The sequence below is a fragment of the Equus przewalskii genome, chromosome 20, assembly GCF_037783145.1.
Source record: "Equus przewalskii isolate Varuska chromosome 20, EquPr2, whole genome shotgun sequence".
Classification (NCBI taxonomy): domain Eukaryota; kingdom Metazoa; phylum Chordata; class Mammalia; order Perissodactyla; family Equidae; genus Equus; species Equus przewalskii.
The window spans coordinates 31,454,442-31,479,860 of NC_091850.1; the positions used below are offsets into that span (position 1 = coordinate 31,454,442).

Consider the following 25,419-nt stretch of genomic DNA (forward strand, 5'->3'; position numbering starts at 1 on the left):
CCTTACCTGCCAATTCAAGGTTTACCCCTCATTTTAACAATATATTCTTTTCTTATTTCTGCAAATTTCCCTTTGCTGGGAAGAAATTCTTGAGTTCTTTCACGGGTACCGTTCAAATAGTGCAATTCATCACATCCACCAATTGATCTTTTAGTTACACTCGTCCCAGGAGAACAGGAAGTCCTCGGAGAATATGGATATGCGCCGCGTATGTTGGCTGAATTATAAACAGGAAAAGGTTTCTGTGGGATGTATTTTTTAATGAGAACACATTGTTATACTGTGAGCATGTGGCATTCTTGCTTAATAGAAACATTTACAAGAACACATACACATTTATATCCAAACACCAAATGAAGTAGATACTTTAAATGACCAGTTTGCACCAGAAATAAAATATATTATACAAAACAGGGGTCATATCCACAGTCATTAATTTTCATTTTCTACACAAAACAACAATAAATTAAATCACATTATATGCAGATAGTTCTACTTACATTAGAATAATAAACTGTATGTAGCTTGTGCAGCTTTTACTTTTGTTTTTCTACCAGACTCATGGTAGGTTTCTATGTTTTGGTAGTCCTGTATTTAAATTAACAATGAATAATAGGGCCCAGAAGACATGGGCTGCGGAAGTAATCTTCCACAGTGTCTACACCGTGTCCTCTTGGTTTCAATTATTCACCATGCACAGGGAACAAAGCTCGGATTCCCAGGACCCAGCAAAAAGGTCTGGAAACTCACAGCATCTCCAGGCTTTTAGGGCTCCTCATTGCTGTCTTATAAATAAGCCACACCACACTGAACATTTTCAAATCTTGGCATTGAATGATAAATAGGACATCCTGTTTCAAAACCCAAATTTTCCTTTTTCTCAACCTTCTCTGCCCAATTATTATGTGCAATGACAGCTTTGTGTTCCTAGCAAATAAAAAACAATTTGGTAGTTTATGTTGTGACTTGCATTTGGTGAATGGGCCCTTTATTCCTTGTGCATAGAAATCTAGGTCTTTAAATATGTGAATCAAAGCAATGCAGGATTTTCGTTAACACTTAATTCTGCTGATTCAAATTTCTCCCGGAGGAATCATCCCACACCTGATACATCAAAGAGCTATTAGAACATATGGATTTTTACTTCTGAGACTTGGCTCCCATTGCAACCCTTTCACTGTGTTTGAAGTAGCTTAAAACACGAACCTAACAGCATCAGCTGGTTTAGAATTGCTTTGCCTCTGGTATGAATTAACATTAGTGGTTAATGAGAAATTTGAACAAACTCAAATCCAGCACCTTTTGAAAGTCATTTTCATCCTAGAGTCTAGCTGTAGGGTACGCCTGCAAGAGATATTTGTGAGCTCTACACGCTGACAACCAAGCCAGGCTTCCTGGAGCATACGCACATCACAGGCTTGAACTGCCCCAAGAGTGTGTGTGGTCAAGTTAGCATAAGGGTTCTGATCAAAAGCCAGCTGCATTCTTACAGCCAGCACTGTTTTGTCTTCTTTTGCTCTGAGGAAGTCTGGAGGTCCTACTCCCAAGTTTCTTCTACCTGCATGGGCAAGATGCCAATGCGTCTTTGGAGCCATGATGGATGGTGGGAGTGGGGGAGGATGGAGTGGTAAAGATGGTGGCAGCTTGCAATACTACCCACTTCTCTTTCTTTTGGAGGACCAAGCTCCTGATTCTTCTTGCTGGGTGTGTCCCAAGCTCCTTGCTGAGTCTGGCTGTTGAAGAGGGACTAAATTATTGGTTATTCTTTAGCTCTCGAGATCTGAAAAGAAACAAATCTCTCTGAACGGCACCATCTCTTTCTCTCTGCTTCCACACTGGCCCCTAAAACACATTCCATGTTTTTAGACAGTTTCAGGTTTTGCCACTGAAGAAGTTCAGCACATTATCCGCTTCCTCATGAAATACTGAGCCATAGGGCACAACTAAACAAGAGCCACAAAACAGAGATCGAGGAGCCTAATTTTGGTTGGCATTTGGCTTTATGACTGTATCCACTCAGGATCTGAGTTCTTTGTGTTCCAAGAAACATACGTGTGTATTCCTTTCAGTTTACAAACACTCCCTTAATACCAGTGGCATAATATTCTGTTTGGGCTCCTAAAGAGGCTTCCACACACAGCCACTGTATATTTACTCACAAGAAAGTGGTGATGTCACTGGAACCTACTTTCTGAATTCCTATCACTGTCTGTGTGAGGTCTACGCAAGGCCTTAATTTCACTGCCAACAGTGTATCTTACATTCCCCAAATCAGGGACAACCACAGGAAAGTGGTAAATTAGGGTCAAAGAGGGCACAGGTGCCTTGAATAAGTTAATGATCCCAGAAGCCTGTGAATACGGAAAAGTGACCGGACATTCCAAAGCAAAAGTCTTTGAAATTAAGGAAGAGGAGAAAAGGAGGCATTCTCTTTCCATACATTTCTGCCCTCACTCCATTAAACACAGCTTCTGAAATGTAAAGAACTACTTTAAAGCCGGTGGAACCATGCCTGTGGTTCAGGAAAGGACAAGCTGATGGTTCTTCCGAGAAATGTAATGTTTACAGGGGCTTCCTCGCGGGACCTGTGGTCAGTCTGGGGGAAGATATGCACTCCATACAGAAAGTTCTTTCTGGATAGAAGTGATCATCTGGAGAAAGCTTTCATTTCGGAGTCAAGAAAAAAAAATCTAAGAAGGTGACAATGATGACCATAAAATCTATACTTATTTCCAACACCATTAGAATATACAAAAAGTATATATTCATTTTGACCTGTAACAATGTCAGCTTATGTCTGGCCAGATGAGAAAATACTGATAAAGTATCCCTTTTAAAATCTGAACACCCTGGATTCCAGGGTAAAAATTAATAGAATGATTTAAGAACTAAAGCCCTATTTATTTTACTGTACGATATGTGGCTACTGGCAGAGTATGAATGACTAGTTGTCAAAGATGTTGCTTAGCAGTTAGGAACTTAAATCCTAAATTATAATCTCCAGAGGTCTTAACCCAGGGTAGCCTTGGGCCAAACACCTACACTTTTAGCAAATGTTTCCAACTTAAGGGAGTTTTCAAAACTTAACCAAGTTTCTCAAGCTCTCAATTCACAAAAATAGATGGATGCAAACCTTCCATTCTCTTTTCACTTAGCAGAGTCCTGAGCTGTTAACGTTTTGCCTTCCTGGATTTCACTTCCCAAACTCTCTTCCTACATTAGAATTTCTGGAACTTGCCTTTCTTGCCTTCTTTTTCCATCCTTTTTTGAATTCAGCACTTTTTCCTTTGCATCCAGCATGGAAAACTACAACATAGTTGTTTCAGTTGATCATAATTAATTCTTTTATCATATTCTCCAGCTGCCTGTGTCCCATTTTTAAACAATAGAAGGGAAATGTGCCTCCCGCAGAAATAACCCATTCACTTTGACTGGCTCACACAAGAGTGACAGAGGCAGACTCCTCCAGCGAAACACGCTCAAACCAACTTCCAGGACACGCAGCTCTCCCTCACTCTGACTCCACCATCCCCTGTGGGAACTACACCCTCCATTACTAAAAGGAATTGCTCAGATTCCTATTTTCCCTTATTTTCTTAAATTTCCCTATCTTCCTCCCTATGCATGATCTCTCATAGACATTAAGATAGTTTTTAAAACTATTTTCCAGATGCTCAAAATCTTATTGAGGAAAGACTCTACTGACATAATTACATGATGGTCCACTAATCCGGTAACTTCCCATTCTTCCCTCACTGTCTATTTCCTCCACAAATTAAAAATGAAAGTGGCAACCTGAGTTTAAACCTACATGCAGAGTACCGGGTGCAAAGTAGATATTCAATAAATATTTACTCAGTTTTATCCAGATTGCTTCTATCCACACCCACCCCCTGTTAACAGGTTATTAGTGGATGACTACAAAGCTGTGGAGGGAACTGAAAGGGAATATAGTGGCTTTTAGATTCTCTCTTTTAACCAAAACCATCACTGCAAATTTTGGTAAAATATCATGTACACATTTTTTTTTAATTTATCATTTCTGTGCTTACTGTCAAGTTTTAACTCTCTATAAAGTTGTTCTGGAGCAAAAAGGGCTGTCTCCCTTTACAAAACCATACTTAGTTCTAGTAAGTTTCACCTGTGATCTTAAAACTCATCACTTGGCCAGAATTAGAAGGGATCTATGCTAAAACAACCTGCATTTAAAACAGGCAAATTGATGTATTCCTGTGGCATCTGTAATCCAAATACATTTCTAGATCTTCATAATTACAGCAGCAATTAGATTTGGCTATGGCCAAGGGGGAGAGGGAAACAGGGAGAAAAAGAGAAGCATCTTCCATCATTGTTGGTTTGTTGTACACTTCACCCACGCTTTTAAAATATAAGTGAAATTTAATCTTCAAAATGAAAAAATAGACACATTTTCTAATAGCAAAATATAAGATAAAAATACTTAAAAATAAAATGTTAGCATGAAATAGGGCTCTTTTTTTTACATTAAAAAATGAAACGTTTTAGATTTGCTTTTTGTATAAATCCTCTTATCTCATTAACAGTTACAACTTTCCAGAGCAGCTTTTATGAGACACTGAAGGAGACAGAGACAAATCCTTTTCTGAGATATGAAGTCAGGACCTGAATGAACACAGTGGACAGAGCAATCCTCAACCTCGAATCTGTCGGCCAGCGCTATAGAAAGGAATGCTGTATGTCCAACCTTGAGATTTTCACTACATTTTCCTCTTCTTGGGTGTTAAATTCTTTCCGAGTATACTCTACTTGTAAAAATGATTTTATTCTAGCCATAAACATTTCATTTAAGAAAACCACATTCCCTGGCCTTGTGTGAAAGGCCCCCAAAAGCCATCAAGATACGGAGACATCAAATTTTCAAAACATAAATCTAATCATATGCCCTTGAAACACTATGAACATTTAACAGAATGACATTATATTCTTATATGTGTTTGTCGTGAGATGAAAGGCCGGGAGGCATATGGTGATTAATAATAATTCCTGAGCTTCTAAAGAAATTTTAAAATGAAATGACTAACTGCTTAAAAGAATGAGTTCTTCAAGAGCGCCCCTTCTGTTCCATTGATGTCTTTCATCCCATCTATCTCCTTAAAGAATCTCAGGCTGAAAGAAAAGACTTCCTTTTAAGCCACCGAAAAATGGGATCTGATGGAATCTTCCCGTAACTCCCGATGTTTTCCAATGTTACTTTCTTCTTGCTGGTTTCGCCTCTCAATGGTTATTCTGTATTTCTTCCTGGGTAAAGGGAAAGTGAATGTAGTAATAAAACATCACTTGGCTACCAAATACTATGGTTTCTCTTACAAAGAATGCCCTCAAGGGACATCTGGGTTTGGGTTGATAAATGAGAAGTGACAGAATATGAAACCGTGGTCAGAGATTAAAGTAGTGTGCCCCAAGGCATGATGCCCTATTCAAGGAGGAAAATTGGCCTGCCCTTCGAAATGCCATAGAACAAGCCTTCCCCTTCTTTCCCGGGTGCCTTGTGGGTTAAGCCTTGTCTGTTCTGCCACAGAAATTCTCCCCAACTCCCAGGACATGCCCTAGATAAAGATCAGATTAAGTGTACTGTGACCAAAGGAACAGGAATACAATTGTTCCCACCAAGAACCACATGCACCCAGAGTTTCACTTCCAAGCAGAAATGAAGAAATCCTGGTCTAATGACTTAAGAATAAGCCACAAACTCAACCACCAAAGATTACAAAGGAATGGACCACTCTCGTGGTATGAAACTATTGGTATCTTGAACACACATCAAGATTACATTTTTACCAGCCGTGGGCTTAACCACAGTAGCAACTAAGCATATGGGTTCTCAAAATACTGAGCAAAGACCAGCCTGAGGGTACAGACTGCTTGGTGTTACATCTTCCTCTTCAGAAGGTGAACTCAGGCACCTATTTCTGAATTGGAGGAATCCTGAGAATGGGGCAGTTGATTGCCCCTTTATCCAAATCCCTCTCCACTGAAGCATTTGGTGGGCGGTAGGAATTCAGGTCAGAATATTTTTGATCGAAGGATAGCAGTGACTCTGTGGCCCACAGGGAGATGCAACAGAAACGCCTGACCCACTACGCAGTATGCTAACCCACTGACCACCACACCAGGGATCACACCAAAACAGTGGCTTGGTTCTTTCAGCTAGCGTGATTTTGGGTAAAATCAAAATATGGACAAGTCACAAGGAGGATCACGCAAAGGCGAGTGACCAGGTCAAAAAAGGAGAGTGAACTTGAAAACTTTAAAAAGCGGTCCTAACCTGAAAAAGTAGAAGGCCATTAGCAAACCAGCTCCTAGTAGGGCCCCCACAACGATTCCTGTCACGGCTGATTCTTCTAGGCCGCCTGCTTGAAAAAGAAACAGATAATCAGAGTGCATTTTGAGAAATAGAAATGTCAAGTTTCATTCACTGGAAGGTGTTTCTCGGTTTCCCGCTTGAGGCAAATTTTCCTTTCTTCTTAGGAGGTTTCCTAGGGAATCCTGCACATTCACTTTTTTTTTTCAAGTGCAAAGCTTAAGAAGCATATGAGAAAGTACTAGATGAATGAACACACGAGTGAGCACCATGGGAACAAAGTAGGCTCAAGAAGGGTTTGAGGAAAACTGGAAACGGCAGTTTTCAGATCTATCCAGGCTCTGAGTTCATAGTCAGAGAAGACAACTGGCAGACCATTGGAACGGACCCAGCACTTCTTTTCACAGATGGATGGTGACACTTCAAAGTGCTGGGAGATTTGGTGAAAAATTCATTGGGTTAATGTTCTGTTTTTAGATGTTCTCTCACCAAAGCCGGAGTTTCATGTCAAAATGTCCTATATAGCTTTGTGAAAATGTGAATAACAATTTGAAACAATCAAGTTCAGCAGTGTCCTAGTTATTACATAAAAATGATAGCTAGCTTTAAATAAACAGCTCAGTGCACAGCTTTTAGTGCATTATCTCATTTAATCCTCAAAACAGCCCTAAGAGTTGCGTGCATTTCTTTCCTTTTACATACGGGGAAAACGGAAGTTTAAGGAGGTAAAGGAACACTCCTAGGGTCACAAAACCAGGAAGTGACAAGGGTAGGATTTCAAATCCAGACCCAATAACTCCAGAGACTATGTTCTTAAATTTCTGCCTTACTCCTTCCTGTAATTATTGCATACACATAAATTCCTCAGAGTCTGAAGGTTGGTCCCAAAATAATGAGCATACATATATTAGCTGAAAGTGACCGACTGACCTGAAAAATCGATAGTCACTTTGTCCTCCCTCACTACCTTATAAAATGGTCTCTCTAAAGCAATGATTTCCAACAATTCTCCTATTTGTAAGTTCCTTACAAGAATGCCCACTTGCTTCTATATTTCTGGTGAGGCTGCTCATAAATAACAGATTTTATATTTATTTGTCAATTTGTAAATTTGTAGGTGTTTAAGGAACATTATCTGTTTGGTTCTGAGGGGCAGGAGGAGAACCACAAACTCTGAGAATCAGAATGAGACTTGCTACAAGAGGTAAATGAGTGAGTGACATTTAGTATTTGATTTTCCCTAAAAGTGGAAACCTCAAATACTAAGACTTTATAGTAAGAGACATAAAAAGAAGGAGAAGCTGTCTACCACTTTGGAAAAGGATGGAAGGGAAGAAACACCTAGAAGCCTCTGATGAAGACAGGATGCCAGTCTGTGAATTGTTCCCTTGGGTTTTGCCACATCAGAGAAAGAAATCTGAACTTTCAGAAGCTGTGCTTTTGGATAACTCCTGTCTTTTAAACTTGCATTATGCCAATACTACAGATGATGAAACAAAGAGCAGATTAAGTCTGTAAACTTACATGATTTGCAAGGAGAGCTGTTTGTGTGCTCCACAATTCTAGTTTCATCTATTCTCAGTTTCAAAGGTCCCCAAGGATATTTGATGTTTGGCCGCATTTCAAAACGACCTTCTTTTCCAAAGTAATCACCAATAACCTATATAAAGGCAAAAAACAAATACGCAAACTGAAAAGACAACTTTATCTGTCTCCAAAGGAGGCAGAAAGCTCAGAGCCTTGCACTGCTGCTGCCAAAAATGCACAGCCTGATCTAAAAGGGCTGTGTGGGGGCCAAGGAAGCCAGATGGCCTGCACATCATCAAATCACCCCTGCCAGGCTGGTCAAGAGCATGTGTTTCAGAAGAACAGGGGCGTGGGGTGGGCTCCCCTAGCCTTCACACTGACTGTCAGGGTGTGTTTCTGAGGACTTTGTAAGTCAAGATTTGCGTCGCCAATGATGCTCTTAAGGTGGGTATAATTTAGGGAGAACAGTGGCTCAACATGGCGGGGAAAGTGGTTATATAGGAAATAATAACCTTGGAATTCATGGCTTTTCCCTTATTCATGGGATAGGGAGCTGCTCCACTCATCTGCCACAGAGAATCCCATACGGTCAGCCATTTGTGAGGCCCAAGTTACTTTCAGGGAGGTGTGAGGGAGTGTCAAGGTCCACTTTCTACCCAGGGTAAGCATATTATGGTACACAGCCTCACACCACTCAGTCAGCTCAGGATGTTATTAAAGCATTAAAGAACATCTTTAGGAACTTCCTGTTTCACTCTCTTCTGGTTGGAAGACTATTCCCCATCCTGCTTCAGGGGTTACACACTCTTCTCTCTGATGAATGTATCCTATTTACATCCCCATTTCCAGGCTGACCTCTCTTTTTCAGTTGGCTCCCTTGGCCCTGGAAAATCAGTATCCGTTTATGGCTCAGTTCAAGGTTCACCCCTCAGTTTCTGTTCAGTCAGCTCCCAAGTCCTGATTAGAAGTCCCTTCTCACTCAGGGTCTCAGGATCTGCTTCTCTTTTGTCCTGCTCCTGAGAGGCCTGTGACATCTCCTCCCCTCTCTCTCCTGAGGGAGGCCCAGCAGCATCTCAAAGACTATTTCATGTCATAGTAAAAAGAATTCTAGATAATCACCAAAATATAACAATCACTGGCCGGGACTAAGCCCTTACCAAGTGCTTTGCACACATTCTTCCTGAATCCTCACAGCAACCCTGTAATGGACTATTACAACCCACCTTTTGCAGAGGGGGGAGTCTAGAACATACTATGAGACCCAGCTACTCTAAGGGGCAAAATCACTCAGTAAATGTAGCAAGTGCTGGTCCACTGGCTCAGCCCCTCCTGGAAAGGCCAGGCATCTGTGTGCGTACTAAGAGAAAAACAGCAGGTCCCATGTGCCAGGTCACATGAAGTGCCATGGGCGCAATGAGGCTGGGCAAGAGCCATCAAGGAGGCACAGAGCAAGCAGCATTATTTGACCTGAAACACTGCATCTCTATATAATGTTTATTCAAATATTTATCATCTAAAGTTTACACAGTATTTTTCTAAGTTTCATTTTATCTGCTGCTCACAATAATCATGTGAGATCGGCAAGGAAGATGTGATGATTTCCACCTTACAACTGAGGAAACTGAGGCAGAGAGCTCACACCCCAGTAAGTGTCAGAGACTCATCCTGCATCCAGGGTACTTTTCTCTTCATGATGCTGTCCTGAAACCCCATTATCTTTTGAAATATTAACCCGAGTCTGGTCTATAATCCCTCCAACCAAAAAAATTTCCAAATTTTAAGGGAGGAAATAAATACAGTTTCTCTTTACCTCTTTTAGCCGATGGTCCTGTTCAGCATCTGAGGCGTGAGATGTGATCCTTGCCCACTTGAAAGGTAGGCTTTCCCCACTTAAGATAAACATGGAACCACGTCTGGAAGTCTTCGCTGATACCCTCACCCAGAAGTGAGCCCACCCTACTTGGAAACCCCCGGATTTTCAGCTCATTTTTACATGGAGGCTGCTCTGGGGCGGGGGGGGTCTTTGGACACCAGGACAAATGCATTCCTTGGAATCTCAACAAGCAGAAGGGGCAGCTGGGGCAGGAGTCTCGTGTGCTCACCTCCTGGGTGCCCGCTTCCGTGTCAGTCATGGCGATCACGGAGAAATCCCCATAGCGGTCTCCATTGGCATCTATGGACACCTGCCCAGCAATACCTCGAGGAGGAGATGTGAAAAACGCCAAGTTAGTTACTTAAAATACCTCTGTCCGCCAAAAAAAACAAGAAAATGAATGGACAGGATTTTTTAAACAAACTCATGCCACAGGGAATCTCATCAGACTCTGAGCATTTTTGTTGGCATTTGGAAAGACATTGTAATTTCATCTATGTCTGCATTCCTAAATTCTTAACATTTCTCCATTTAAAAATGAAAAGAAAAAGAAATAAATGACCTTCTTGGGGTAATATGTTAAAAAAAAAAAAAATAAGGTTAATCCTGAAAGCAGCATGCTTATCCCAGAGTTTTGTATTAATTAAAAAAAAATGCAAAGAGTGAGAAGTGCAGTGTGGTACATTCATGGTGTGGTACTTGTCATGGGGTCGTGTTCTCACCAGACCAACATTATAATAGAAAACTCATTGCAGTTTCAGGCCGCAGTGAATGTGCTCTGCTACGGGCTCCTCTGATGCACGGGAGAGGAGAGCGCCTGCTTCAGGCGTTGGGGAGCCAAGAGCTGAAGAAGAGCTGGTCTTTATCTGACTGTGTTCCCTCATTCATTGTTTATCCAGATGTTTTCTGGGTGATTACCACAATGCTGCAGCTGAGGTAAAGATGAATCAGACACATTCTCCACTCAAGACACGGGCAGCCCGGCCTAGGGATTCAGCATGTTGGCACCAGAATTCAACTGCCTGCATTTGAATCCCAGCCACCACATTTACTAGTTCTGTGACGTTGGGCAAGGACTTAGTGCTCTGAGCCTGTCTCCATGAGTGTGAAAGATGCATAGTAGTACCTCCCAGCCAAGAAGCTGTTGAGAAGATGACATGAGATGACATGGAAGCAGGGAAAGCAATTTCAACACAGGTTTAAGAGAAGTTAGTTGTTTTCTTCTATTGTTCCTATTACTCTGGCTGTGCCTGGAATCTGGGAGAAGACCGCTGACCGTGCCCACATCACTCAGAGGAGGCGCTGGCACATCTAGTTGGAGACTTATGGAGGACTCAGGAAAGGAGTAGGTCTTTTCTAGGGACACTGGAGGAAGTCTATGATTTGGACAAGCAGCCATCAGGGAGTGGGAATATTCTAGCCAGAAAGGCTGGCCTTGTTAGTATGTACAAAGGCGCAGAAGCCAAAAGGAACCAGAGGGACCCTGCGGTTCCTGGGAAGGTAGCCCACGCGTGTGGAGGGGAGCATGAGATGCAAGGCTGGAACAGGCTGGCCCAGAGCACAGAGAGTCCTGGGTGCCCACACAAAGGATTTGAATTTGCTTTGGCTAGCAATGGTGGCTTAGAGCAGCTGGTCAGTAAAAGCAAATATGTAACGTTAGTTGATATTAAATATGTCTATATTGTAATTTTTATTAACTAAGAGAATGCATATTTCAGCCACATTCTAACTAACCAAGGCTATTTGTTTTCTTCCATTTTAAAGTGTGGTAGAGTTCAGCGTAATTCTTAATTGGTGTTTCTATTGATTTGGTTCTCTCCAAAACGAATGTCTGAGAAGAAGGATCCCAAGGGAAAGTTCCATCCTCTAGTGTGGTTTGAAGAGGGCAGGCATTTGGGTTTACTGTCCTTTGGGTTGTGGTTTGAAGGCCCACTGATTTTTCCAGACTTCAGTCTACTTTGCCGGAAAGAGAATGGAGCTACCATTCATCTTGATTTTCTGTCTTCTTAATGTAGACTGGTTACAAAGGATACATCTTTCTCAAACTTGTTTATCCTTGACAGCCTATAAAACTTTTGCTGATAAACACCATTTTTTAAAAAATATATCCTTCTCCAAATATACTGGCTATCCAAAACCATTTGTCAATCTGTTCAGAGGTGTCTATGATGGTGTGTTCTGCTAAGTGTTTTGCAGAGTATTTTATAAAACAAGGTGGCCCTAGTAATCCAAGACCTCATTACACTTTAAGCTATTACAATTCTGCCAAGAAATGGGGTGAGAACCCTCAGGGTGGCCGATTAGCAAGTGAGATTTCACCTAAGAGTATTGTACTTAAGGTGAGATTGTCAGGCTGACAGTAGAATTTTCCTGTACATAAGTAATGAGACTTCCCACCCTCATTTCTACTGGCCTGTCATGGAGCTCAAGGTTTGAGCCACAGCCCTATTTACCTTCTCGCTCTGACCTCTCACATAGAGAGGAAATTCAGCTTCTTCCTAGGCCATTTATTGAAAGCCTTGAGAGTTGATCATAGGTTTCACAGCAATAAAACCCAAACTTGTCAAAGAACATCCAGAGTATTTTTCCCTTGACAACTTAATGGTCACTTACAGTGGCCATTAAAATTAAAATTGTTTTTAATTTTAGGAAGGTTAAGGTTTTTCTTAGAGTTCTTTTGGGGGCTACCTTCAGATTGATCATTGTTTAGCAAATAAAATGAGTTCTACAAACAATTCAAGCTTAAAACTTACTTTGGCTTCAATTATCTTTACATTTGGACAAATGGGATTTTAAGTTTAGACCGAACTATACAGATGATTGTTTCAGGGTTAATTTCATATTGCCTGTGTAGACCTGGCCCTAGAAAGGAGTCATCGAGATGGTCTATGGGAAACTTCAGTCCATGCCCTGGCTCTAAACAAAACTGAATTCCAGCCATTGTGGACACCTGCCCTTCCCTTAACAACCTCCCTCAGAAGACCAAGAACAAATGACCACACCACGTAGTGAGGAATAGCTAAGAACAGGATGTGGCCTACCGAGGTTGTGTCCACACATGCCGGTTTCTCAGTGTATTAGACACAACTTCTGGGAAATGTGACTCTGTCCTAATATGCCCCCTGGATTATCCTGTTTGACTCCAGCCCCTAGCTGAGGTAGTCAAAGATTAAGCAAGACAATACTGGAGGCAGAGTTGATCATGTCCTACAATCTGTCTAAAGTTAAAACAGATGCCACTCTAGTTTCGAATAAGATGTGGCACTCACTAAAACTACCAAGAAGAAATGAACTCCACCACTTGTCACCAGAGCTACTGCCCGGTCAACTCTAGCTGGAACTTGACCTCTCTGTACTGTTCTGTCCTTTCTGATAACTGAGGGCAGGCTTGGGCAGTGGAGGGGATAGGAACGCCCAAAATCTAGACTTGGCAGTACTTGTTCCTGCCCTCCTGAAAAATTTCATTTAGTTGGATTGCAAATAAATACATGCATAGCTCACAATGCATTAAAGGGCTCTAAGGAAGAGTTAGCACGATACAGAACTGAAAGGGCCCCTGTCAGGCATCAGCTAGTTCAACCTGCTTAGCACAAGTGATGAAAGAGAAGCCCAGAGGACTGAGGTTACTAGTCAGTGGTTAGGATGCAGGAACTCTATGCCAGTGGTTCCCAAATGATGCCCATCAGTATACTACAGTCCATTGTCCACATAGCTCCCATACGCACGTCTTTTAAACATTCAAGACAGATGATGTCCCTCGAAACTCTCTGGTGGCTTTCAGTCTCCCCCAGGGTGACTGCTCTGACTTCGGCTCGTCCCACACTGCCCCTCATGTGCTCTGCTGCAGCCACACAGGCTCCTTGCTCCTCCAAGGACACTCAGCCCTCTCCCACCAGACACACTCAGGGTCTCTGTGTTGGCTACTCCCTTTAAATGTTCTCTCCTAAACATCTACATAATTTCTTTCACTTCCCTCAGATTTCTACTCAACTGCCACTTATTAGAGAGGCCTTCCCTGACAACTCTATTCATTTAGCAGTTCCACCATACCCATCCTGTCACTCTCTACCTCCCTACACTGCATTATTTTACAGCCCCTGGTCGGAGTATTTATTTATCGCCAGGTCCCCCCACTACCACGTAAGCTCAGTTGCTTACAGGGAACATTTTCAGTTCACTGGTGAATCCTCAGCCCTTTAAACAGTGCCTGGCACATCCATTAATGAATATTTGATGAATAATGAATGAATATGAAGTTGATATCTGCAGAGCTCCAGCAGCTGGATCATTCCCATATTGAGTCTCATGTTAATTTTCTTTCAGTGTTGGTGAGGTAAGAGGAAACCAGCACTCTTTTTTTTGAGGAACATTAGCCCCAAGCTAACAGCTGCCAGCAATACTCCTCTTTTTGCTGAGGAAGACTGGCCCTGAGCTAACATCTGTGCCTATCTTCCTCTTCTTCATATGTGGGACGCCTACCACAGCATGGCTTGCTAAGCGGTACCATGTCTGCACCCGGGATCCAAACCACGGAACCCTGGGCCGCCGAAGCAGAGCAGGTGAACTTAACCACTGTGCCACCAAGCTGGCCCCACCAGCACTCTGATTTACTGTTGGTAAGAATACAGACTAGTAGATCTTTCTGTAAGCTATTTGGCAATATCTAACACACTTTAAAAGGCACTAACACACTTTTGAATCCAGAAATCCCATGAGTAGGAATATTCCATGTTGGATGTACTCACAAAAATCCATCAGGACGTGTAATGTGCTCATGATAGCATTTTGCATAATAGCAAAAACTGTAAGCAACTGAAGTCTCCATCAATAGAAGACCGGCTAGAGAAATTCTTACACAGCCATATGGTGGGAAAATGTGGAACTATCATTTAAAAACATGTTGAATCTATGAGTGCTCATATGGAACATTCTTTTACTTAACATGCAAGTAAGAAGGCAAAGATGAAGAATGGCATTCACGGTATGAGCCCTTTCATGTAAGTTTTTTCGATAAGACATACAAATTCATATGCTCTGGCAGAAGGCACAAAATATTTTTAGACCGAATCATAGGAAATCGTTAATAGTGATTACAGTGGGGAGAGGAGCCTAGGGCGGGAAGGAAAACTTTCACTTTTCATTTTGTACATTTTTGTACTGTTTAAATTTTCCAGCCAGGAACAGTCTCCTTCTTGTACATTTTTAAAAGTCAACAGAAGTTGCTTGAATGATGAGATGATGGGCCATTTTTTTGGTTGTTGTTCTTACACTTCTCTGTTCTTAAAAAAAAGCAACAGCTAATATTCATCATTTTAAAAATAAAATAGGGGCTGGCCCATGGCCGAGTGGTTAAGTTCCCGTGCTCCGCTTCGGCAGCCCAGGGTTTCACCGCTTCAGATCCTGGGCACAGACTTGGCACTGCTCGTTGGGCCATGCTGAGGTGGCATCCCGCATGCCACAATAGAAGGACCCACAACTAAAATATACAACTATGCACTGGGGGGATTTGGGTAGAAAAAGCAGGAAAAAAAGATCCGCAACAGTTGCTAGCTCAGGCGCCAATCTTTAAAAAAAAAAGAGGAAACTGAAAATAAAATTAAAGCAGAGGGCTCAGGCGGACCTCCCATCATCTCAACCCACCTAGGTTCGAACAGAGGAATGTATATCTGGGATTACTCCTTTTAAAACGGATCACAGAACTCTTGACAAACTGATTATCTGTTGTGAATGAGGCCTGTGATAAATTTAATTTTAAGAAGCACAACGTTGTTACCTAACCAGCAGAAGGAGACAAGGCACTTCCTATCTCAGTGGGACTCTTTCAAAGCACTTTCACGAGCTTTATCTCATTTAATTTCCACAACACCTGTGAGGTGGGTGGATCTCGACTTATTAGCCTTACTTTACAGCTGAGAAAAGCAAGACACTGGCAAAGTCCCACAGTTGTCAAAGAGAAAAAACAGAACCAGGAAAGAAGCAGCTCGATCAGCGATAGAGTGTTGTCACCTTATAGACTGAATCCTCACCTTCAAATGTTCTGTTCCAAGTCTGCTGGATAATTTTCCCTCCATCCTTCTTGCTATAACCAGCTCTGAGTACTTCATGTAAAGCCAAGACGTAGAGGAGGATGGCATCATGGAATCCTTCCACAAACATGTTAACCTGGAAAGAAAAGCCCAGTTGGGTGAGCCCAAACACCAAACGACTCATGTTCAGGAACTACGTAAGCAAATCAAAATGGTTAACAAAAAATGGTTAACTCCAGGCCCATAGCAATGGCAGAGGTGGACAAAAGGGTAGCTAACAAGAAAAATGCCACAGTTTTCCTGGCATTGGCTTAGTAAGGAAAAGCCTTTCCCAGTTTGGGAATTTGGAAAGCAGACAAGATACTACAGAGGTCAAGAAAACTGTACCTGTAGACTTGGTTAAGTATTCCAGGTGCATCCGCCTTTCCCTAGTTCCCTCTGCACAGGTACCCTCTTTCTTCCCACATCTGCTCTCTACCTCGAGCCAACTTGAAACCAACCTCTCCCTTGAAGTCTTTTCCATCTTCAACGGCCCTGTGATCTCTCCATGCTCTGAACGTGGAACATGACTAAAACAACAGTAGGGATCCATTCATTCATACTCAAATACTATTAAATGCCTCCCAGAGTGCTAAAGATGCAAAGAGGAGTAGGTACTGCCATTCCTGCCTGCCTGGCATTTGTGTCCTCTCTTCTATCAGCAATAGCATCTCAGTTTCTCCTCCCAATTTGTGTTCAGAGTGGTTCATATGTATCTGACGATTCCCTACCTCCACCCCCTGCCAAGCTTGAAGAAGAGGAACGGAAACAGGCCTGGATATTGATTTATCCCAGTTGAATCCTGGCTCGAGTAATTCAAGCCCTGGCACTCAAGAAACTTACAGCTTCACGTGAACTTGGGGAATTCATTTAATCTCTTTAAGGCTTGTTTCTTTCTATAAGTACCATTTGGCAAGTTCTAATATCAGATTTAAACCAGTTGTAACACTCATTGAACATGAAATGAGCAAATACAATCTTGCAACACTGAATAGCTTACAAATTCTGTACAAAAGTACAAAAACAATTCAAACTTTCTTATTTCATGAGTAAGTGTCAAGAATGGAATGCCATGCAGCAGAATGAACTGGGCAACCTGCAGATGACCACAGTGAGCCTTTGTGCAGGGCATTCCCTGCCCCATCCCTAGAAAGAGATCCTGTAGGAAGAGAGCTGCATCACCTGGTTCAAATACACAACATTCACAGAAGACATGGCTCAACCTCCAGTTCTACTTGGCCCCATCCCACCCCCTAAGAACAGTAAGTCTTGTTTCCATCACAGAAGTAAATATTTCAGATTTGCCAAAGCCTATGGCTCAGGGGCAGTTTAGAATAATGGTTAAAGAGCCTGGACTCACTACCCAGCTCTGCCACTTCCTAGCTGTGTTTCTGCACCACCTTGTTCATATTTTGGCACCACAATGTCATGCCCGTAATTCTGAACAAGTATGACAGGTGTAGCCCAAGCTGGCCATTCCGCTGACCCTCTGGGAGAGGTGGAAAGCAGAAGAGAGTGCTGGTTCACAGGGGAGCACTTAGTTAGCCACTGGACCCAAAGTCTAATCCTAGCCCTGACATGTTACTTAATCTCTCTAATCTTCAATTTCCTCATTGGTTAAATGGGGGTTTAGGACGTACTCATCCCATAGAGCTCTTCTGGGGATTAAATGAACCAATGCATGTAAAACATCTAAAACAGTTCCTGAGACCATGAATGCAAATGGTAGACAGTGGCTCTTACTCTTAGCCATCAAACTTAAGTCTCAGAATCATCATTTTCTTAGGCAAAGAAGAACGGTATACAAATAACATCTACTAGTCAAAGATAATTTTCCGCTGATTTGGCTATGCTAATTCAATTTTCCAATGGAATACGAAATCTTCACTTGGGCCATGAAGTAATCATGGTTTGTAAAGTATGCATGCTCACGAATTAAGTTCTAGTAAGTGGACTTTAGATGTGTAATTTAATTCTCAGGCCATAATAAAAATAATTTTTTCAAAAGAACCATCTCCTATTTGATAACTGTATCAAAACCACCATGCTAGAGAAGGAAGTTACAGAATCATGGATATGGGAGATGTAAGGTGCCTGAGAAAAACTCTGGTCTAATTCTCTCCTTATTTTGAAGACCAAAAGAGCATCACTGTCCCCAGTCTTCCTGCACTTTGTAATTGTGGGTTGTTCCCTCTATACTCCTTAGAGTCCTTAGCCTCAGACAACCCCTCCTTAAATTGTGAAGTATCAGCTGCTGGGCATCACCTATCCTCCTCTCTTCCTTCTCCTCCTGATTCCTTCTCAAATCATAACCCAGCACCACCATGCTGCCGTCAGCCACCCAAAGCACAGGACGTGTGCCCCAGCACCACCTCCTCTCTGGCCCTTCCCCATCCTTCCTTCTTGATACGTCCTCTGAGCTGCCCCACTGCAATCCAGGATGGGAAGGATGATTATCTAGCTGAGAAACATGAACCTGGATTACTTTTGTCCTAATAGGTTTGATGGTAGAAGAGAACAGACAGGCTCTGAACGCACACCCAGGTCTGAAAACTCATTCTATCTTGATTTCCAAATGAATCACAAAATTTACCTTCTTTCCTCTTAAAGTGGCTGAGTGTCTCCCTCTCCTACCAAAATTAGCAGGAGAGCTAATGATCCCCTGTGAGGTTCGCTGGCACCCCAGCCTGCTGCGGGGGAGTTTCATAACACCTACCTCATAGGACCTCAAGCCAGGAGCAAAACCCTAGAGACCGTGTTTTCTCGAGGAGAACATCTCACATCCACACGTGTTTTTAATGGGAGGAAAGCCCATTAGCACATTATAGACAGTGAAAATTGGAAGCACAAATTAAAAAATAAATAAATGAGAGAGAAAAAAATCCAGTTTTAAGTTGCCAACACTTTTCACTGGACCTCCAGGCAAAAATGAACAAGGCCATCTGGCCTGTCCCTCTGCCTCTGGTCAGAACACTTGAACCTCAAAGTCCTGACTGACAGGTCATGCTATTGTTACTGATCCCAGAAAATAAGATTCCCTCACCTGAGCGATCTTTTCTATTTAGCATCACTTCTAGCCAGAAAGTCCTTCTTACTGTCATTAGTCTTAATTAAATTCCTAAGTGCAGCCATTCCCCTGCTAGATGCTGAACAGAGTTAAGAGAACAGTTCCTGAGCCCAGGGAGTTTACAATCTCCACCAAACTGCTCCATAGGTACACGTGGATGGACTCTACACAAGGCAGTTGTGAAGTGGACCACCATGAGGGGAAGGCTTCAGAGTAATAATTGTTTGTGCTATGTATCAAATAAAGTGTCTGTCATTCAAACAAGATGGAAATCATTCACCATCTTCCACTCTCTCTGGGAAGTTTGACAGAACAAGGTAGCAAGCTGGCGTTAACTTTTCCATCACTTCATCTCAATTCTCTTGATTTTGTTCTCTGTAGCTGGCCAGCAGCAGGTATTCCAAACAAAAGAACACTATTTTCGTCATTGGCCTTCCTCTCTGATAGCACCTGTCAGTCATGCCTGTTTATTAGTGTTTCTTTTAAAATCCTCTATCGTGGGGAAAGATGAATAGAAATCTTGTTATTTTTTAACTGAGCATAAAGACTTGCCATTCATGACATGGCTCCAACCTGTGACAGTGAGTAGAGTCTTGCTCATTTCTCTTTGGAGAGGCAGATTCATAGACGAATTCCTCGGTGCTAGTGTTCCAAACAAGTAAGCAAAGAATGCTGCCTGCCTCAGCTGTTCTGGAAAGGGAGAGTGAATAACACGGCAGCAATCCAGCTCCCAGTTCATCTAGATATCTGAGAAAGGCTGTAAAGCTCTCAGATAGAGATGAGTGGAAGAAAGCTACCAAAGTTAAATGCAAGGCTACACTGTCCTGGGGTTTCACTTTGCGGTATCCACATGAACTCAAGCATGTCACGCAGTGGTTCCATCTTCCTTACCACAAACCAGTGGTTCCCAATGCAAATGACGGAAGATGAGGGTGTTGGGCAGCATCCTCAAGAGTCTTTTGAAAAAGACATGACCCTTGACCTCCCATCCAGTTGAAGGGGAGATAGGAGACAAGGAAATTTTGATGGCAGACAGGTAAGAGGAGAGATGGGTGCAGGACCTGCCTTTCCCTATCACAGCAGGAGCAGTGGCAGCATCACCTTGTCTGATTAGTAATAAGACCCTGAAAATGAACTTGTCCTGCCCTCCTGGGCCACTTGAGAAGGTGGACCACAGAAGGAAATGGTCTGGGCATGCTGCCTGGGTAGGTGAAATGTTAAAGAATATTATGCATTTGATGAACACTGTACATATGACCTCCATATAATAAAAACATAGATACTATCTGTTTTCTTTCAATTTTCTTTTGAATCATGAAATTAAAAGTCCAAAATTATAGAAACAGCAGGAACTTCCATAAACCTAGTAATATCACAACCTCCTCAACACCCAAAACAGGGAATTCTCACTCTTACTGACAGACACCCCAATGTCTGCTCTTCTATACGAGCCTGCCTTCGTGGAATTCACACTTGGTCACTTATTGACTTATTTTGGCCTTGAGGAAAGTTAGGTTGAAAATCTTCATCCCTATCCTAGTTGAACTCTGAGGAAATGCAAAGGACAAGTGGCTTACTAACAGTGAGGGACAGATCAGGGAGAGAGCCAGGGTGCAGCCCTGTGCTTGGCCGAAGCATCCTCATACTGTCTAGCAGATTTCTTTCTCCCCATACTGAAGTTATGACTTATTTGGGATGGAGGTTTGCCCTAGGTTGCCTGAATAACTGTCTCCATCCTGGGCTTAGCTCTGCCCCTGTAGCAATGCCGTAATGGCCTAAAGTGTGGCTGCCTGCCAATAGAAGCAGATTTTTCTCTCTCTTATCACCTGAAACAAAATAGATCATTGAAGAAAAGCAACTCTGGTCAAGTTAAGACCCCTCATTCGTCTCCCATATTACAGCAGCCAGCTGCCCTTTTAATGGTTGGAGCAGCAGTGGAGGCTGAGCACAGGCACCAGAGTGCTGGCACATGGCATCATTTACACGAAGAAACCTCAGCAAGTAGAGCCACTTTGGGGCCTGCTCATAGGGAACAATAAGAAAGAGGAGAATTCCATGGAATTAGACTCTTGAAATTGGTGGATGTGGAGCACAAGCAAATAAAAATGACTTTAAATAATTCCCCCAGTGCTCATGCAGTGAATTCAGCCATCTGATATATTTGCCCTTTAAATGTGTCAAACACACATCATGTACAGATGCTTCTCATCAACTATCAGGCTTGAAGGCTTAGTTGAGAAATGCACATACATAATGACATAATTCTCTCTGGCTTTCAGAGGATCAAGTGAGTGATATCTGTCCTTGGCCTTGACGTCCCACCAGTGCCCGACCAGATGTTCCTCTGGAAAGACTGGTGACCCGACCCCCACAGACTGCTCTGGACACTGAACGGCCTCTCTTCCCAAGGTTCTGTGTTCCTGCCAGGCATAATGTCAAGGGGAACAAACCCATAAACCAAAACCCTATGGGAGTTTTGGTGCAATGCTCACCAAGAGGTGAGGTAGACCCAAGACAGGAAGAGGGGTGACCAAACCAAAAGGAGATGGAGACAAGGGAACACCGGGGCACGGTTTCTGACCTTATTATTTCTGAAAGGCCGAAATCAGAAGGAGCATGTAAATCCTAATTTATCCAACTTGATGATGTCCTTTTAAGCTGGTGCTGAGAACTTCAAACAGCTTTCCCTGAATTTCCTGAGTCCTCTTGGAGATGTGATTACAATTAAGAGATGAGCAAAAGTCCAGGCTTTGGATAAGGACCACCTCTTTTCATTTCTGTTTCATGTCTTAAAATGAACCCTCTCCCCTTTTATTTAAGCGATTTCAAGGTGTGGTAAGGACTGAGCTCAGATCCAGAACCCCAACTCCTAGTTTAAGCATTACTGATTTAGTCACTCACTGTGAACAGCTAGCAGCTTAATTTTTGTTCAGTTCTTAATTCAGAGTTTCCCAAGCTGTGTTCCATAGAAGCAGCGGTCCTTAAAATGTTAACGGATGGCTCTAGAAATAGTAGCATTGTGATTAAACATGTTTACAAAATGCTAGATTGAACAAAGTCAAGCAGTCTCCTTATTTATAATTATAACAGCTAACTTTTATTGAACATGTGCCATATGCTAGGAGCTGGGTAAACACAAGTTTTATTGCATTTAGTCCTTACAAAACGTTCATAGATCGGTACCGTTATTATCCTATGAGCGAGACGCTGACTAACATCCTAACAGAAAGAAGAGATCTTGGTCAGTGGATGGGGTCAAAACTCCAGAAAATGTTGGGTGGGCAAGTTCTTAAGAAGGGGTCCAAATCAGGCTTGGCTAGTTATGACATTTATCCTATTGACACACACGTTCAGGCAGCTAATATTGGAAAACAGCTTTGTGCTCGAGCGTCTGTTTGTAATCGGCCAATACTTGGGTCACTCTACAAGTTGAGTGTGTAGGCTGGAAAGACCAATGATAGTCCAAAAGAGAAGACCAAGATTGTCAACGTACTTCAGGGTGAGGGAGGGACAGAACCCACACCTGGAGAGGGAATAAGAGGACAGAAGATGGAATAAGAAAGGAGGAGAGGGGACATGGGACAACAAGCTAATTGTCCCTCATCTCTTAAGCAAATCTTTAAACCAGCAGCTAATACAGCATGACTCAGACCAAATGAATCAGGATTTCTGGTAAGCCATGGACTTAGCTGAAGTTGACCCTGCCCCAGCTACAACCAAAAAGTCCTGTTATGCCAAAGGAGCATGTAAACAAGCTGAATGTGTATGACCAGAGTCCTACTTCAGAGACCTGTCTACTCCAAGCACATCAGCAACCAAACCAGGTAATAAAAATCTACTGATTTAATGTTTTCTAACTAGCACTCAATATGAAGTATGATAAGTTTTGTTTTGTAGGGTCTTTATTCTGTATGGTCTTAATTCTTGAAAATAGTAATAACCTTGATAAATAATAATAAATGTAGCAAAGCTTCATTTACCCAGCCTCATCCGGAAAAAAAGATGTTTCACATAAGCAAACATTCCAGGTTCTTAAATGTTATTTCTCTAAGTATCAAAACTTTTTCAATAATATAAACACTTTTGATGGACATGCTTCTAAAATGAACCACATGCATTCCTGCCTTGGTAACAGAAATATGCTGAATGTCATATTACCTTATTGAGATTCTCTATACGCAAGGCTATGATAATGAACAGTGCACCAGCCTCCATCACTACTGAAGAATGTATTGTGCTGTTTACACAATACTGACACCAGACTTGTATGTTTCTAGATAATCTTTCTTCTTCTATGCTGACAGAATATGAGCTGGGACCTTTCTCCCTTCCTGGCATGCTTCCTTCCCTTGGCTGCTGATTCTTTTGCATCTCCTCATCCAGTCCTTCCTACTGGTGACCTGCAGGGTTCTCAACAGCTAAAGAATTAAGTCTAAATGCTTCAGGATGGTGAAGAACACTCTCCATTAATAGCTACATGCCTAAATGGACTCTATGCCCTACTCTTTACAAAATCTCTTGGATTCTCTGAGCACGCCATGAGGTACCTTCACGCATTAGCCCCTGGGGCTTGGAACGGCCTCCCCTTGGGCCTTGTCTCATCCAAAGCAAACTCCTACTCAACTTTGCAGGATATTCTCAGGTTATCCCCTCCAGATCCACCTTTCGTCCTTCTCCAGTCAGCCCTGTGCCCTGGTAGGTTGACATATATGGACAACATCAACTGGCTCTCCTTGTCCTCTGGCTTCTGGTTGGATTCAGCAGGAGATGGGAGGGCAGAAGGAGATAAACTTCAGGATGTCAGGGGCTGCACTCCTCCACAGATGTCACAGGTGGCTCTCCCAAGCTGCCAAAGGCCTTGCAAATTCCAGTAACCTCTCCTTCCTCTTGCCCATTCTGGTCTAAAGGTGGCAACAGCTTCCCACTTTTGCAAGCCCTGGAGTTTGTTGCCATCCTTTGCCGACTCTCCTTAACTCTGCACATACCTGTGTAATAGTATGTTTATCAAGTTCTCTTTCATTTCCTTTCAATCTGTCTTCTATTTCCTTCCAGGACCCAAATGGATATATGAACCTTCTGTGAGCCACTCAAACTTGTTCTTGCTGGAGCCTTCCCTGAACCACCCAATTCCTCCTTTCTTCCACAAGCGTTCTTAGTGCAAACTTGTATTATTTCACTCACTAGTCTACTGTACACTTTTGCACATCTGTATACCCCGACGCTACACAAGCTCCTTGATGTGCAAGCCATATGGGAGGTATCTTAGTTTCCCTAGGACCTATCCCTGCCTCTAATACGGAGACTGCACTCACTTGAGTTGACTCCACTGGCACCTGTCACTACCTGCTACTCTCACTGTGCCTGCCTCTAGCATGTCATCCTCTTCTCTTATGCTTCCTACTACTAATGTTCTGTAAGCTGGAGAAAGAAATTGCAAAGCATGTGATAGTCATACTTAAAATGGGGGGTAAATAGGTCCTGAGTGAGGAGAGATTCTTCTATGATAAATTAATAGCTTATATGTCAGTTTTAGCAGCTCAAAGGCCTTTTCACACACTTCTTTGCTCATGACTGGGTCCCATGTAGTTGGGATTGCCATAAAAATTGGTTCAATAGCTATTGCTAAGGGAAGGACTTCTAGGTTTTAACACCAATACAGGATGCTCATACTGAAACTAACAATATAATTCTCAGCCAGTGAATGAGTGAACTTTTTTTTAAGTTTGCTACCAAGAAAACAAACTAAACTAAATATCATCTGTCTTGCAAAAAACTTAATTTCCTACATTTTGAACACTGTCTATTGATGAAATTAAGGAATTATTGGAAATTTTCAGGTGTGATAATACTATTATGGTTATGTTTTTGAAAACAGAGTTCCAGTAGTGGCAGGGTAGTTTTTATCAGTTTAACTTCACAAAAAGCAATTATATACTTTGGATAAAATATTTTAAAAAGAACTAATGAAAGCACAGGAAAGTGGCCAAAAGCAGGCAGAAGTTGGAGTTCAAGGTCAATGTGACCCTTGAAGCAAGGGACCACACTGTATGAGAACTCAGTTCCTCTGAGGGTGCTGTACCTGGTCCAGGAGGCACAGAGCAGGCAGAACTCAAGCAGAAAGTTACAACCTTCTTGCCTTTAGAGGTCAGAGGCTGTAGTTCAGAGCTGATATCGAGGACATATGATGAGGAAGTAAACCACAGGGAGAAGAGAGCCACAGAGAAGGGAGGGCCCAAATCTGTCCATAAATTTCTATTATCCTTGGTTGATTCCTAAACTGCACACACACGTGGAAGATACCAAGGAATCCAGGAGAAAGCAACAGCTGGAAGGCTGAAGAAGTTAAAGAACATCTGAACTGTTACCTTCTGCACAGAAGTGTGGAGCTTAATACCACCAAGTTAGAGGAACTTGGGTAATACCTCAGGCTTCCCAGTAAAACCCTATGTGGGCTGCACCTTAGGAGTAAAGACTATGTCCAAAGACTAAGGATTCATCCTAAGACTAAGAGCAAAACCAAAAGAGAACCACTTTCTTTCTTCTTGAG

The 25,419-nt window shown here is 42.4% G+C and overlaps 1 protein-coding gene across 4 annotated transcripts in view; it reads right to left on the reverse strand.

Annotated features, from left to right (window-relative positions):
* Positions 1-239: 239 nt before the first annotated feature.
* Positions 240-25,419, reverse strand: part of NPR3 (natriuretic peptide receptor 3) — a 70,806-nt gene continuing 45,626 nt past the window's right edge. For 2 of the 4 annotated variants that reach the window (XM_070587069.1, XM_008518836.2), the window contains exons 4-8: positions 15,767-15,902; positions 9,970-10,064; positions 7,865-8,000; positions 6,305-6,392; positions 240-5,277 (exon numbers count right to left, since the gene is read on the reverse strand). In XM_070587069.1, coding sequence (XP_070443170.1) covers positions 5,166-5,277; positions 6,305-6,392; positions 7,865-8,000; positions 9,970-10,064; positions 15,767-15,902 — 567 coding nt within the window. In that variant the 3' untranslated portion in view covers positions 240-5,165. The remainder of the gene's footprint in view (positions 5,278-6,304; positions 6,393-7,864; positions 8,001-9,969; positions 10,065-15,766; positions 15,903-25,419) is intronic. The other 2 variants (XM_008518837.2, XM_070587070.1) reach the window with 1 other exon arrangement.